This window comes from Euprymna scolopes, chromosome 1 (assembly GCF_053919585.1).
Source record: "Euprymna scolopes isolate OS-2025 chromosome 1, ASM5391958v1, whole genome shotgun sequence".
In the NCBI taxonomy this organism is placed as follows: Eukaryota; Metazoa; Mollusca; class Cephalopoda; order Sepiida; family Sepiolidae; genus Euprymna; species Euprymna scolopes.
In genome coordinates, this window is record NC_136482.1 from 98,845,894 (window position 1) to 98,863,081 (window position 17,188).

Consider the following 17,188-nt stretch of genomic DNA (forward strand, 5'->3'; position numbering starts at 1 on the left):
CTTATTCTGGCTAGGAGTATTGTTACAATGAAGACAATTTTAAATAATAACCTAAAAACTATGAGAATCTGGTTGACTTCATTTTATATATATCAGAAAAAATGTATATGCATGTATTCTAACACTAATGCAGTAGTTCAGCTGCCTTGATAAAAAGTAAGAATTATGTTTACTATAAAATAGATGACCCATGAGGATAAAACTAATTTTGATAAGAATGATGCCAATACTTCATTGCTTAAAGGGAAATACATTTTATTCCGATTTAAAAAATTCTGCCTATTTTTTCAATATTTGGTGCATTCATTTGTAAAATGTAATATTTCTCACTCTCCATTTCAAAATATAATATTAAATGAATTTGTGTATGTATATTTTTGTGGAATATAAGAATGGATCATCCATAGATCCGAGAAACAATCTTTTATCCATAAATGTAAATGAATGAATATAGAGCATTATATAAATGCATATGTCTTTTGGCTATAAGTGTAGTATCTGTACTCTCCTTGGTCAGTGTAGGAGAAATCCTTCTAGATTGAGGCAATTTTGATTTATTTTCCTTTCAATCCAGAGTGTCCTTTTGAGGAAGTTGGATTTTTCTACATTAAAAAACTGATTGTGTGTCTAACAATGTCTTCATAGGATGACAGGTAAACAGGGACTAATAGAGATTTTACTTAAGATAAGAAAATCGTAGCATTGGCGCCCAAAATTTTCATGAATATTTTTAAAAAAGAAAATGATGTATATTAATTAAAAATAAAATCAAAAGATGAAATTTTAAAATAAATCCAAAATAGCTTACGATTTCAGTCCCATCAATTTTATCAGGCTGTTTTCCAAATATGAAATTCTTTTGTCCACTGTAGATTTCATAAATTCCTAAAGATTAAAAAAAAAGATATTTAATAAAGTGTGAAAAAGTTTGATTAAAAAAAAAAAAAATACACACACACAAAAAAAAGAATCTATTGTTCAAGCCATTGAGAACATTTTTTTCATATAAATGAAAAAAAAAAATGTCTTCTCTTTATACCTGACAATCTTATTCAAATACTAGCAGGCCACCCAGTGTTACTCGATCATAAAATATGCATAAGTATTATATTTTACTTCATGCAGACTTCTTATTATTTTAAAGTCAATTCCCTATTGATTATAATCCAATATATAGTAATGAGTTAAAAAAAAAATATGACTTAGGTACTATTCGCTAGAATTGAAACCCGAACATTTAGCGCTCCAACCTTAGTTGTTATTTATCTCTCCAGTGTCATTACCGTCTGGTTACTGACGGATGGATATGAAAGGTTAAAAAATTAAACAACTTTCAATTATGAATGTTTAATTTTGCACATGTGCAAAAGTAACAGCAGGAGTAATGTTTTATTTGACTTATCCTACAACAGTCAATTGTTTGTTTTTCAATTTTGACCCCTTTAGTAGCAATAAAAGTGTGCTACAAGTTACAAATACCTAATATATCAAATTTCAACTCCGTAGACCAAATATTAAGAGAGGAGTTTGGTAGACTTTTCACGCATACACACATAACAACAAGGTCATTTTAAAATATTTTCATATGATAGAAGGTTTTTATCTTAAATTCTACGCAATTGTGCAGAATGTAGAAACAATGCATGAATAGAATTCAGCGTAATAGTGACATGAAGCCAATCATCTAATAAGAAACCATAAAAATGAGTAAGTAATTAATTAACGCTCGTTTTCCAAATATGCAAATTAGTTAACCTTCAGGCAGTTGCTCACATATCCATGACAGAGTATATTTTTTAAATGGAAAAAGTAGGCTTTTAGAAATAAATGTGTGTAGCAAAAAAAAAAAAACTGACAAAATAGTATTAAATGGATATGACATTTATTTGAACTATGATGTCAGTGATGATTACTAAGTTGGTAACACCCATGTCGGTGGTGTCTATTAGCATCCATTAACTGCAGCCGTGTAATGTAATGAAAATGACATCCTCATCAGCTAAAATGTGATAGAATAGATTTTTTTTTTTTTAAATCAGAATCTATCTTCTAAATGAATTATTATCCATATTCACTCCAAAAGAGGGGATGGCATACTCTTTTTGTTGACAATCATGTTTGCACAGGTAATATCATTAAATTAATGATGAATTTAATCCAAACACAGAAGTATCAACAAAAAAGAAAGAGTGATACATAATACACTTTTGCAAGCAAAACCTTGCTTTTTAAAAGTGTTTTTTTCTTTTTTTTTTTAATTCTTAGACACAAGTCTGTAACCTGGACACTATCGACATATAACATAGCAAACAACTCATCGTCAGCATGTAGAGCAAGTGGGTTGGTTTGTTGTAAATGTAAGCACATCAAATGCAAACTTCATCAAAAATAAACAAGAGCTTAAGAAAGAAAAATATATCTATTCTTATCAAAACCAAAATTAAAAATTGGATTGTAATGTGAAATTGACATTTTTGATTGGGGGTAGACTATAGAAACAAAATTTTTCAAATAAATGCCAAAAGTGGCTTAAACCTTCATTTATATGTAAATAGATGGGAACAAGAAATTTTTTTCAAAACGGGTCAAAATTGGAGGGTCGCTGGCCCCAAACGTGATTTGACTGCGTCAACGCGTGAAAATGGCCCAAATTTTCGCCCTCGAACACACTTAATCATTTATTAAAAGCCACAGGGTGCATTTTTTGACTATAAATGCATTTGTATCATTAAATCTAACATACCCATTGGCTATCCCACAAGTATAGGGCTTTTTAGGGTATCTCAGAGTCCAAAATGGGTCAAAATTACCCCAAAATTAGCCAAAAATGGTCGGAAATCACGGATTTTCCAAAATGCACCTCCCAAGCCACACAGGGTGCAATTTTTGACCATAAATGGCTCTATATCATTAAATCTAACATTCTCACTGGCTATCCCACCTATATAGGGCTTTTCAAGGTATCTTAAGGGTCCAAAATGGGTCAAATTTACCCAAAAATTAGCCAAAAATGAACGAAAATCACGGATAATCCCCAAAATGCAGGTATTATATCTCATCGGGCTCCTATAAACACTCCTGTATGGCTTTTTACAGTTGGAAGACTGAAATAACCACCCTGTTATCTTATCCATTTGTATTTAGGGTATTTAGAGATCTTTGGGGGATGTAAAAAGGGTCAAAACAATCCAAAAATGACAAAATTACGCTTTACGGTACATAACATATGAATCATTAGTTCATTCATCAATGATACTTTTTAGAAACATCGTAACTTTACTACATCAACTTCTCAGAAAGTAATTAATTGTAAATTGAACATTGAATGTCAATAAAATGCTGTCCAAGAAGAGTCTGAATTCATATTGTTCTCATAGTTACCCCAAAATTGATGAAAATGGCACTCGATTCGCTATTTCTCGATTTGTAACCAATATCTTGAATAACTTGATAAAAGGTATGAGTAATTAGCAAAGGAATTATTTTGTTCACTTCACTTCACATTACTTTAAAATCATTCAACAGTAAAATATCAATATAATGCATTAAAGAGCTCGTCAATCACATCATTATTCTCTAGCACATATCCTCCACTTCAAATTGATCATCGTTCAAATCCAAATGATTGTGCAGTTCTTGCTCTGCCAGAAACCGTTCATGTTCCATATCGACGTGGAAAGTGTCAATGAGCCATTTGCGAGAGAGAGACTTTTGATCGACAAAGAATCTTCATTCATGTACATCAAATTCATCAGGATTCACATCTTTTGAAAGTATATTGAGAAGGACATGGTGCTCTCGTTTCCATTTAATCATATTCACACGTCTGGAACCCTTTGCTTTGTAGACATCTTTGTCGTAAATTTTTAGCGATCGATCAAGTTTATGTTTTATCCCAGGTATTGTAACATAACGAACATCACTTCCAAAGGCTTTCTGCCACAATTGTAGTAATCGCAAGGAGAACTGGTGAATATGATTTTTCTGTGTCGTGGTACCATATTTGGCAGCATGATGTTGCACAGCTTGAACACATTCAGCCTCAGTTGAAAGAGAATCAAGCAGAAGATAAGTCCAATCGTTGTAATTATAATCTTTGTCAATCTGCCCTGCTATACCAGCCATGTTCATTGCATTTTACTAACTGAAAAAGAAAGCAAAGTTCAATCAAATTCACAATTAATGCAATGCAATGTTATCGTGTCTATTTAAAGATGCCATTGCATTGTTACAGAAAGAAAACATTTCCTTATTTGGTAATTTTCCATCTATAACTCCAAGTAAGCCCCTTTTTGACAACCTATGTTGATTCTTAGGGACTTTTTGACTCTCTTTGGCTAAACCGGCCATATTTAGCCCCTTTTAAAGGTCCTTATACCCCTCATTAACAGTGCAAAAGTTAGGAGAGTGCCTGCTTCAAGCATTTCCCAACAGTTTCTGCCATGTAGAGGTGTCTTTGGGCCCATTGGAGGTGCATTTTGGAAAATCCGTGATTTCCGACCATTTTTGGCTAATTTTGGGGTAATTTTGACCCATTTTGGACTCTGAGATACCCTAAAAAACCCTATACTTGTGGGATAGCCAATGGGAATGTTAGATTTAATGATACAAATGCATTTATAGTCAAAAAATGCACCCTGTGGCTTTCAATAAGTGATTAAGTGTGTTCGGGGGCGAAATTTGGGCCATTTTCACGCGTCGACACGGTCAAATCACGTTTGGGGCCAGCGACCCTCCAATTTTGACCCGTTTTGAAAAAAATTTCTTGTTCCCATCTATTTACATATAAATGAAGGTTTAAGCCACTTTTGGCATTTATTTGAAAAATTTTGTTTCTATAGCCTACCCCTATTTTGATCTAATAATGATTTGACCATTCCAGGCAAATTGATGCAAAGCAACCCACTAACTATAGGTAAGAAATGCATTAAATAAAGGAAAAGGAAAAGTTTAGCTACATTTGTGCAAATCAGTTGAAACCCACTACCAAAATGAAGTAACTACTTCATATTCTTAATAACTTAGTTTAAAGTTAATAATTGTATACAAACTTTTCATCATATTATGTTTACATCAAGATTAGGAAAGAAATGAAAATGGCCAAAATTTCATTTCACATTCTTTATTTCAAGGAAATAAACACTGTCACAAAATGTGAAAACAAAACTTGCACTTAAAAACTAAAGCAGTTTTTCTTCTCTCTTAGTTTGCAATGCTTGATGGAAACCCAGTTCTCAAGCTGAAATATTCTTGGAGACATTTTCTTTTCTTTAAAAATGATGATTTATTATAATATCTTAATATTATCAATTTCTGACACTGAAGTACACTTATTGATTCTTATGAAGAAATATATTCATTTTTAATCAATTCATTTATTAATAGTGAGAGAAAATTTTATGAACAATAGACTAATATCAATCTTTCAATTGAATGTGGTTTGTATAGAAAATGGTTAAATATCATTTGAATTGTTGCAGTTGTTGGTGTATAAATAAGAAAGAGGACGATAATGCAAGTGAGAGAGAATATAAAAACGTAAGATTGTAGTGATTTGGCAAAAATCAGCTTTTTCATATTTGAAAAAAAAAAGGGGCAGAGAACTCGTGTCTAGGAGATGCTCTAGTGACTTAGTGGAAATCTACTTTCTTGGATTAAAAAAAAAAATGAGAGCCCACTAAATAATAATTAATAGTGAGAGACGATCAACTTTACAAATAATAGATTCACACCAACCTTTTCCATTGAACACGGCTATTTTAGGATTATAAAATTTCAATTTCTCATGTAAATGCTTTCCACCATCTCTGATCTCTTGTCTGAAAATAAAAGGTGATTTAAAAAAAAATTGATTAAAAAACAAATTGTAGCATATTGAAAAAAAAAAAAGAAGATCAGTTTAGGATAAAATTCTATAATATTCTTGTTTTCTTATTATTATTATAAAAATAGTTTGTACAAAAAATGGGAAAACGCAAACAATCACTATAATTGTTACTGTAAGATAAGTTGTTGCAATGGCATTTAGCTTGATTGATACAATCTTTATCTGCAGCAAATTTTTATTAAAATAGACACAATTTTTGACATTAGCAGCAAATATAAATAAGGGTCATTATAAAAGTAAGGCTTCCTATATTTTAACTAAAAAACTAAAACATTGTAGAATTATGATGACAGGAGTGATATAATTAAAACGGGTGACTTTTTTGATCCAGAATTTATTTTTCTACATAGTCACCACTATTCTGAATGTACTTTTGCCAGTCTCTTTTGATGCTTCGGTCATAAAAGTTTGGAGCAAGCTTTATCACTTGCATCTCTGCCGCCACTCTGAAATCGATAAACCCATTTCATAACTATGCTGACATCGACTGCATTGGCTTTGTAAACGTTCAACAAACATTGATGAATGTTGACCTATTCAATTTTTTTCTCCATGAAAGTGCGTCCATGACAAGAGTTGCTTTCTTAGAGTCTCACACCATCAATATCTGCAGCAGAGAGATGAAACTTTCAGATTATGAATGCATAAGTTCAGTCATCATAACAATGCAATTTGCAATACTCAGTGATCCATTGGGGCAAAATAAAAATAAAAAATAGGAGCCATTACTTTTGGAACGTCCCTTGTACTATTAATAAAAATTAATAAAACTAATATGTTCTTAACAGTTAAATAATTTCCTTCTTATAGAAAAAGAGGTGAAAATAATTAGGATTTGAACCATACAAATATATAAACATAATTAATTTTATATATTATTTTATTGGAATCCTTTGAGGTAAGTCATTTATTTATTTATATGCGGATTGTTATTCTAATCTTCATAGTTGTTGTTGTTTCACCACATTTCGGCTAACTCATCCTCTGGCCTTTTTCAGGTGATTAACCTTGACAGGATAGGAATGCTAAGTCTTGTAACTGCATCCCTAGTAATTACTTCAGGGCGCAGTGGATAAAGGCATTGACTCTCTACGGTTCTAGGTGAGCATCATCTGAAGATAGTGGTTTCAATCCTACCTAAAGCAGGCTGGATGATTAGTTCGCCAAAGCGTGGTAAGACAGCAACAACAATGAAAGGCAGTAATTACTAGGGATACAGTTACCAGACTCCGCATTCCTATCCTGTCGCGGTTAGTCACCTGAAGAAGGCCAGAGGATGAATTGGCTGATATAATGGAAACTTTTATTTACATTTATAGCAAATAGTACATCAAAACATGTCACTGCTGAACATTTAATAAAATTTCTTTAATTTTAATTTTTTAAATTAATATAAATACTTTGCTTTTAATTTGTAAAGAATAGAACCTTTTAATTACACAACTTATGCTTTAAAAAAGAGAATGAGAAGAAAAATACTTTGTTAAATCGCCACTGCCTCTTGTAGTCCGGTCTACAATGTTTGTGAAGCCAATTCCATGTTTCAGCAGTTTGCTGTCATCATATGCTGTCATTGGTTCTGGAATTAGTTCGGACAAATGCAAGCATTTCCCTGGAACAAAAAAGAAAAGGATAAAGATAGGTTATCAAGTGCCTTGCGGTTGTGTTTTATTAAAATGCTCAAAGCTACAAAAATTACCTTTCAAAAGATTTGTGAATTATTTAAAAAAACATATAGTCTAACATTTTTTTTTTTCTAACATGATACTAGTGAATTTTTAGCACCACAATTATATGCTAGCAGTGTAAATTAAAAAGTTTAGCATGATAATGTGTCTTAATTTCGAAATGTCATGGCCTAAAGAGGTTTCTTTTTTTCTTAATTTTCCTTATTGTTCTGATGATATAATAAAGTTGTATATAACTTTTATTCGTTATCTTTCATTTTATCATAGTAAATATTTATTTATTAGCAAGCTGCCGGGTATTGCCTGGTCATAAAATATGCTTAAATATGATATTTTAATTCATGCAGATTTCGTACTTATTATTATAGAGAAAATTCTTTCTTGCATTTTATTGCACCCCAAAATATATGTAGTAATGGTTTCAAAAGTTAAAAAAAAATGACTTTGGTGCCATCAGCTGGAATCAAAACCAAAACATCCAGTGATTCAGCCTTAGTCATTATTTAGCACTTTAGCTTTTGTTGTTACTGTTTGAGCTATTGCCAGACGGATAAAAAAGGCTACAAAATTAAGCGATTTCAAGCTAAAAATGTATATACATGCATGCTTAGAAATTAGTTGATTAACTCCTGTCAAGGTTAACTTCTCCTTTTTTTTTTTTTTGTTTTTCAATTTTGACTCCTTAGCAGCTATTTTTACAGGCTAAAAATGAAATCAAATATGTTTCCGAGGTCTAAATATTCTATATATCAAGTTTCAAGATTTGAAACTTGATATATAGAATATTTGGACCTTCGGAACATTTTTGATTTCGTTTTTAGCCTGTAAATTTAACATAAAAACGTTCTAGTATATGGATATATATATATATATATATATATATATATATATATATATATATATATAGAGAGAGAGAGAGAGAGAGAGAGAGAGAGAGAGAGAGGAAGTCTTGAAATAAAGATGAAACATTGATGAACACATAACTTGGTTTGTTTCTTTTTTATCTCTCTCTCTCTTTCTTTATATATATATAAATATTTCCATATGCTAGAACGTTTTTATCTTAAATTCTATGCAATTATGCAGAATGTAGAAACTATGCATAAATAGAATTCAAGGTAATAGTAAAATAAATTAATTATTTAAAAAGAAATCATAAAAATGAATAATTAATTAACACTCGTTTTTCAAAAGAATATGCAAATTAGTTAACCTTCATGGCATCGTTCGCATATCAATGACTAAGTATATTAAGTTCGTTTTAATAATTTTTAAATAAAAATCAATGTCAGAGTGAAAAAAAAAAACTCAATTTCATAGGTATAAAAAGAAGTAACTACAAATGGTTTCAGACTTTTACTTGAAAAAAGTTATTTTGTGAACAAGTCAGTTTGGAAATGTATTGTTTATGTGTATCAAGATATGGCTATCCAGTAACATCAGATACAGTGTCATTCTAAATCTGGCTATTTCAGCTGTTAACATAATTGGGGTGCTTAAACTACATATGATCCTTTTATTTTAACCAAACTGTAAAACCTAAAAACTAAAATGTCTCTGAATTTTTTATAATTTGTATTATTCAGACTACATTTTAACGGATGTATTTAAATTGTAATCTAATATATAAACAGCTATATGTCTGTGTCTGTCTGCCTGTTTTCAAATTATCTCCTCTGAAACTAGAAGTCACAGAGCAGCGCTAGGAGCCTACAATTATTGCATTTTTTATAGGCCGTTCTTTTATGGCCTTTAGCCAGTTAAAATTGTTTTTAATGGGTTAAAATTGAAAAAAATCATTAAACATTTTCCACATTCATCTTAGTTTATTTTTTAATTAGTTTATATACGTGTCACATTGGTACAGTGGTAACATCACTAGCTTTGAATGCTACAGTTTTGGTTCTAGCTGATGGCACTTAAATACTTTTTTTTTTTTACTTTTGAAATAACGGTTTTATAATAATATATACAACATCTGGACAAATTAAAATATCACATTTAAGTGTATTTTACGCCCGGGCAAAGCCGGGTGCCCCTCGCTAGTATAAAATAAAAAATGATTACCAAATGCAACATACACCCAAAGAAAGGAGATCCCTATTCGTTGTTGATGAGCATGTCTTTTCTACATCAGATGTGGGTTACACTGCATGTTAGTCATGGCAGAGTTTACCATGAAATTCTATTACTTATGCTTTCAATGTACCATTGCTTGAGGTCATCTTTGATTGAGTCATTTCAAATGTTCTTCAACCTTCCTTTTCCTTGCTTATCCTCAACTGAAATGTGTGTACAGCTGTTTATCCAACCAGAGCTTTGTTCACCATGTCCATACCACTACGGGCGATTGCAACACAAAGATGATTTCAGTTTGGGTACCTCAGTAACAGGAAGCAGGACCTTAATATAGCAAGCAGGCATCAAGGTGCACACCACAAATTGATCGAATCATAACCTTGTCATTTCTCTGCATCCTCAAAAAGACTGAATTAGTGGGAGTCCAGCATTCACTTATATATAAAATTAAAGCTGTGGTGTTTTTTTTGTTTTTTTTACAAGGTGGCTTGGGGATAAGGGTTATTGCATGTACAGTACGTTAGTGTTGAGATTTGATAAAGTGTCTTACTGAAGGGGGTGGTTCATCAGGAATTTGTTTATGCACTTCTAAGAAAGAAGCTTTGTTCATGGAATCTACGTTTTGGTTTTGACATAGATAAAGTGTGGGGAAAATTTTTGACAGTGGTTTCAGCTAGACAGGTGTTTTTCGTGAAAGATTGGCAAGGGGGGGAACAGGGATTGGAGCTCAGACGAGCACTTGCCATGGAAGTAACAATAAAACTCCTTCCCAATCTTTGTAGGCTTGTCAACATTCATTAGGTACACAGAGATCAGAAAAGTTTTCCAGGTCATTGTTCATACGATGGTTAATAATTTTGTGGATGTTTACCAAGTCAGTTAATAGACTTAGGAGTTTCTATGAATCCATGCTTTGAGAAACAAGGTCTTCAGTGTATGACAGGCATCCGATAGAGGGTATTCATTTCATTGTACGTGTGATTGGTTTCTGCGTGATTAATGCTTTGAACAAGATAGGAGTTATAGACTGATGATGTGAATTTTAAGTATGGTCACATCATAGCTATGTACCATTTTAAATGGATTGTTGGAGAATGGTTGACAAAATTCTTGCTGATTGATGGCAAAATGTCTTTGACCTTCTTGACAATTTTAGAGATGCATTTTGTTCAATGTAATTTGCTGCTGGGTAATTTCTGATCGTAGTAATAAATAATAAAATATATTATTAAAAGAAAGGTCAAAACATTGTTAATTCACGACTTGCACAGCAGCCGCCGATTAGTGTAATGGTTAGGAGCCTGACTGTCGTACAGGCGGTCGGGTTTTAATCCTGGCTGTAGGTAGTTGCCTGTCTAGCCACACTGATGAGCTGTGAAACAGCGAAACAGTACTGTATGTGGATGATTATTAAAAAAAAAAGATATTTTTAAAGTTCAAAATAAAAATGAAAACGAAATGACTTACAGAAATGGTTCCCAGGTCCAGCATAATGATGACCGACATATGCAGCTGTAAGTCCGGGGTTGAAACCAATCTAAAAAGAAAAAAATCGATATACATAGTTATTCTCATTTAATAAAATTATCTGATCAAATATTGTGTGTAACTATGAATAAGTGCAATCTATAAAATTTTAAAATAATTAAAATCGAAAAACTGATAATTTATTTTATAAAATTAATTAAAAAGAAAAATATAAGAATAATTTTAGATTTAAAGATCCTATTAAAATTACATTTTTTAAAAAAATAAAAATTTAATAGTTAATCTGAAACCTAACCTTAACCTGCCCCCAAACTAAAAAGTATGAGATTTAAGTTTCAATATTTTTGGTAAATGATGAATTCCAAACGGTAAACATAATGTGATAATAAATTTCAAAATCTGGTGATAAAAATGGTTTTATGCAATTTTCGTCTGCTACAAGTCCCTTATTTTTTGTTAGCTTAGTGTTTGGTGGAATGTTTATCAATAGTAGTTTGGATATGTTTAATATATTTAACTTTTGTTACATTGCTTTTTATAAAAAGCTATTAAACCATTTAAACAATAAAACAAAGTATTTAAAAAAATATTTTCAATATAAACTAATTAAAAAGTATTTTCACCCCCCCCCACAAAAATATACATTCCAATTATAAAAAAATGTAAAACTATTTTTAAAATATTTAACACACAAAAAAAAACAATTGTTAAAAATTTTTTTATTTGATTATTTGTTAAAAAGAAATAGTTCAATTATAAATTAAAATATTATTTGATTATTTGTATTTAAAAAAACAAAACTATTTTCAATTATAAAAAGCAGTTTGATTTTTTTTTGTGTGTTAAAATAAAATGGTGAAACCAAATTATTGATCTCACCCCTCCCCAATAAACACTTGACCTAAAATATAATTAGTAACAATTTTTCTGATTAAACACGGTTCATTTCTGAATTTAAAATCAGAAGCTGTCATCAAATAGAATACTTATCTTTTACTAATTTATATTTTGGTCTACAGATAAAAATACCTGATGAAATACAAATGCAATTACAATATGAATCTATGAGAAACATCTTTTTGTGTTTTTTAACTCTTTAAAATATAGTTAAAATGAGAATTTGATCTGAATTTGAAACTGATCCTCTATTGCCAGCCAGTGTCTCAATGAATGGCCTAAGCTTGTTGGTTGTAGTTGTAGATTGGTAGTCGGCTCTTGAATTGTAAGGTTACTAGTATAGGATTTTGCAAATAGCACTTGGTATCCCCAAATAATTAGGCATCTAAGTATTAACTAGGTTCAATGGCATTTAACTTTGGTGATTTTATAGTCAAAAAGTATATAGTAAAAATAAAAAGGATAAATATTAAAATATTAAAAATAAAAAAGATAAATGTATATAAAATCATTTGAATGAATAGAATTTTGCTTATAAAATATAAATTTATATCTAAATTTGGTTTCAAATTATGAGAATATAATTAGATCTTTCAAAATGTAGGTCATGAAATACAATCTTCATATGAAAATGATATTTTAATGTAATTCTTTAGAATATAAAAAGTCCAAAAGAAATAACAAAGCCATAAAAAAGAAAAGAAACAGCATTTTTACTTACAATCACTATATCTAAATTTGGTTGTAAATGATCAGGCAGTGTACGTTGCATGACTTCCTCCTCAGTCATCCCATTGAATCGATCGCGTTTCTTCTTCACAACCATGTGATCAGTTATCTTCTCTTGTTTAACTTTCTTCATATTATTTTTACTGTTTTGAAAGAAATAAAATTAAAAAAGCAACAAATTATATAAATATCCATTTGATATGAATAAGATTTATTCATCTGATTTTACATTGGATTAGTTCAATGTCAATATGATACAAAAAATTATTTAACAGTTCATTTTCTTTTCATTTTTAATGACTTTGTGAAAAATGTAATTTTCTCTTAATGATTACTAAAATATTGGTGCTGATGAACATTTTTGATAAGAGAAATTTTTATTTTGATTATTCTCTTCTTTTGTATGTCCTTCTGATGTTTAGTTAACTTTGTACTTAAATATTAACTGTTTATTTTTTTAAGAATTTTTTCTCCCCAATATGTATTGGCAATAAATTATTTTTCCAAACATTCCAATCATTTATTTTTTTAACTATTTGTTACAGTTTACTAAATTGACCTTAACTGGCAATCATTCCGACTTATGGTTAGTGGTAAAAACTTATTTAACTGTTTTTACAACAGTTAAAGCTACAATCGCCAGAAACGAGGTGGTGTGGGGGATTATTATATGTTAAAGTTATATGCCATACTAATTCCTCACTCTGAATTCACAACAACTTTTTTCCATTAAGTTTTCACACATAATTCCCAGAAAAGGAGAATCTCTCCTTCCCACTTTTTTTATTGTATTTTATTTTCTTTCTTTATTTTATAATGTAGAAACAAACCTCTTTCTTATCATCGTCTTAATTTTTTTTTTTAAGTGGAGGCAATAACATAACACTGCAGTATTACGCCATGCAAAGATCTCAGATAACCAAAACGATATTGTATTAGTCAAGAAAGTTCGAAAGTATCAAAATCTCAACCTATTAAAAGTGTATTATCTACACGATTCATAAAAAGCTATGATAATTATTTGGACAAGCTGTATCTATGAAAATTACTTGGTTTACCGACAATGATAACTATCAGTTTCATGCTAAATATCATTATAATATATATAAGTTAATAGAAAAAAAAAAAAAAAACTTAGTCCGATCTCATTATAAATTTATTTTAACCCAAAAGTTTTAAATAAATTCATGAGCATGGGCTAAGTTTGTAGAGTAGTTTTTTTTATTTTAACTTTTCTTTATGCTCTACTACACACTAAGCTTTCTCACTTAGATTTCCTACAGAAAGTGTTGTATCCTTTATGGATATAACAATATATAACAGGTTAGCCTAATTAATTTGGAGTAAAAAACAACTGGATCCATTATCTGGTATATCTTTATTCTTTTGTTTAAGGGGCATGGTGTTTGAGCTACACAGCTGGGGAGCCATGATTTAATATACAGTTTTATTTTTAAATTACTCGAAACATTATTTCATGATAAACAACTGATGATTCCTGAAAACTTAGGACTATTCTGAGTTTGAGAAAGTTGATTCAGCGATTACAGGAGATTAAATGACTTATTAACAAAATAATTTTCCAACGAAGGACTAAAAATTTCATGTTTTAAAATATTTTTATGTAGTTTTCAAGGTTAAAAAAACTTCTAAGACTATATATATATATATATATATATATATATATATATATATACACAAACACACATACATGATTTCATAAATATAAAAATATATATTTAAATGAATAAATGCAATAGTTTTTTTTCGATTTATCTTAACTATATTGATATCAAAACACATTATAAGGTTTAATTCAATGATACAAGAAAATATTTTAACATGTGCAATATATACTGATAGAAAAACTTACAAAACACAGTGAAGAATATATTTTATTTGCATATTTATTTTTTGAAATTATCTACGAAATTAATATTCTGTATTTATAATTTTGTCCTCCTATTTTATTATATATACACAGTAGTTTGCTTTTTATATTAATATTATCAGTAGTAATATTAATTAAAGTGATTTAATGAAAAACGTTTAAAATCAAAATGATAATTACCATCTGATTATTTTGGAATTGAAATGATAATTTCTGGTAACGTTTACACACATGTACATTTAGATATAGCCAAAACTTAGATTGCTTTGAAATAATTGCTTAAAAAAACAAAAACAAAAAATTCTCCTCTCATCTTTCTAAATTACAAAAAGAAAATTCTTTTTAATTTTCATTATGCAATGACCAATTAGCATTCCACTTTTTTGTTTATTCATTTCATCATAGAACCAGTTTTTAATGGAGAAATCGTTTTCATTTTTATGCTTTTAACAAAATCAAAATTGAAAATTTTGAATATTGAAAGGACATATAAAATAACCTTTTAATGTTTTTTTTTTTTTAAATTAGTAAAAATTATCTATGTTCATGCATAGTAAATTTCTTCAACATTGGAATAAATCAAATAACACTATGACAATCATCTTTTTGTTATTTTTCTCCAAATTATCAAAATCTAAAAAATTATTTTCTAAAGAAGACTATAGCTTGATTCATTGTTACCCAAAAATCAAGTAGTTTTTACTAATATAAATATTTATATATTAGTGGTGAGACAATTCCAATGCCTTTCCCCTAATTCCTATGCAATTGCTGATTGTTTTAAATTCCAGATTCTGATACAATTACAGATTCTGATTTTTTTTTAATCTTTAAATATTTAGCTATAGAGTATCTTTGATTTTTTTCAGATTGCTGTAAAAACCCATAACTCAAACATAAAAAAATACATTTGTAGGGGAGATCTATAGATTTTAATCATACTGGTAATTTCAATAAATATTTATTGTTTAATCATTAGTGAGTGTTCGTATATATTTTCAATGTTCATTTTCAAGGACATTTAAAAGTTTTTCAAGGCCTTTTCCAGACAAAATTCAAGTTTTCAAAACAAAATTTGGGGTGTTTTACAATCCACAGTGATTCAGAAAGTTCAGGTTGCCATTGGAGAGTCCAGACTGTGCAAAGAAAGTCTTTTTTTTAAGAGGGGAAGGAGGGGTCATTTTTATTTATGGTGGCCACCACTACTCCTCCCCTCTAGTGCTCACCACAAAAAATTAAATTATAAATGAAAGCAAAAATAGAGGCAGATTTGAACCCTCTCTCCTCAAAGAACCAAAAATTTTGTATTCTACAATACTACTATGCAATTCCAGAACACTATTTGGATTTTATTTTCAATATTTAAAAAATATTTTAATGGTATTTTTAATAATACTTAAAAATAATTTAATAGTATTTATTTCGATTTTCTCTCCTATATAATAAAATTATTGCAGAAATTACCCTCTGGGCCAAAGTATCGTAGGTTTGCAACAACAGAGGCCACATACAAATTCAATAGATCTAGACTATTAGCCACTATCTTATATAACTTTAGAATACCATTTTACACACACAAAAAAAATATTTTTAGATCTAGCAATTTACCTGAGGTTGAAACAATACTTGCTTAACCCATATTTGATGACAGCTCATTAATGGCTTTATTCTGTCTCAAGAGACAATGGATACCCTCTGAAAGGGTGCATGTATGATGAGGAATCTATAGTGAAACAATGATTTCACAATCTCATCCAGCACTTCTTATAAGTTGGCATGGTTCGAGCCAAGTGACAAGGATAACTAAGTAATACTGGGATATGCACAGAAAATTTACTGTTATTTCAGAATTTTTTCTCTCTCTCCTAGACTACTTGTCCTTCCAAGGCTTGAAAGTCTACTATCAGGTCAGCACAATAGTTTTTGTTGGTTTGTAAAAAGGGCATTTTAAACCATTGTAATCTATTTATCTATATTGTTATTACTTAATCATATCACCATGATTAATTTATTTTTTCTTTCAGATTATTAAAACATCATTCATAATTTTTCTGCAATATTCACACCGATGTTGACTCAAAAACGATATTTTATAGTCAACAGAAAGGGAGTCATTTTCCATCATAAATGCTCATTCTCCTACTAACCAAAGAACTCTCAGGAGAATTTGGTTTAGAAGTCTTGCCCCGTCCTACATATTCCATTGACCTAGCTCACATAAATTATCACTTATTACAAAACTAGTTAATCAACTCTCATCAATTATCTCAAACTGGATATTGCCCCTAAAACTAACTTTGCCCCTAAAATTTGACTCAAAATTGTAAATCCTATATCTGTTTTTTTTTTTTTTTTTTTTTGTCTTAGTCACTACCCTACCTAATTAATAGAAACTGACTAATTCCATGCTTGTCCTATCAGTCACTCTTAGTTGACTATTTGGAAACTAACCACTGACCATGAGGTGTCTTCTCTCAAGAGTTCAAAACATCTCAGTAGATCTCCATTGTCTTTTTACTAATGTCACTT

The 17,188-nt window shown here is 29.9% G+C and overlaps 1 protein-coding gene across 5 annotated transcripts in view; it reads right to left on the minus strand.

Moving 5' to 3' along the window:
* LOC145258002 (G/T mismatch-specific thymine DNA glycosylase-like) overlaps positions 1-17,188 on the minus strand; it is a 335,515-nt gene that overhangs the window by 1,416 nt on the left and 316,911 nt on the right. For all 5 annotated transcript variants that reach the window (XM_080115754.1, XM_080115951.1, XM_080115799.1 and 2 more), the window contains 5 exons: positions 12,761-12,911; positions 11,122-11,191; positions 7,367-7,499; positions 5,737-5,819; positions 809-885 (listed from right to left, as the gene is read on the minus strand). In XM_080115754.1, the coding sequence (XP_079971880.1) occupies positions 809-885; positions 5,737-5,819; positions 7,367-7,499; positions 11,122-11,191; positions 12,761-12,911 (514 nt within the window). The remainder of the gene's footprint in view (positions 1-808; positions 886-5,736; positions 5,820-7,366; positions 7,500-11,121; positions 11,192-12,760; positions 12,912-17,188) is intronic.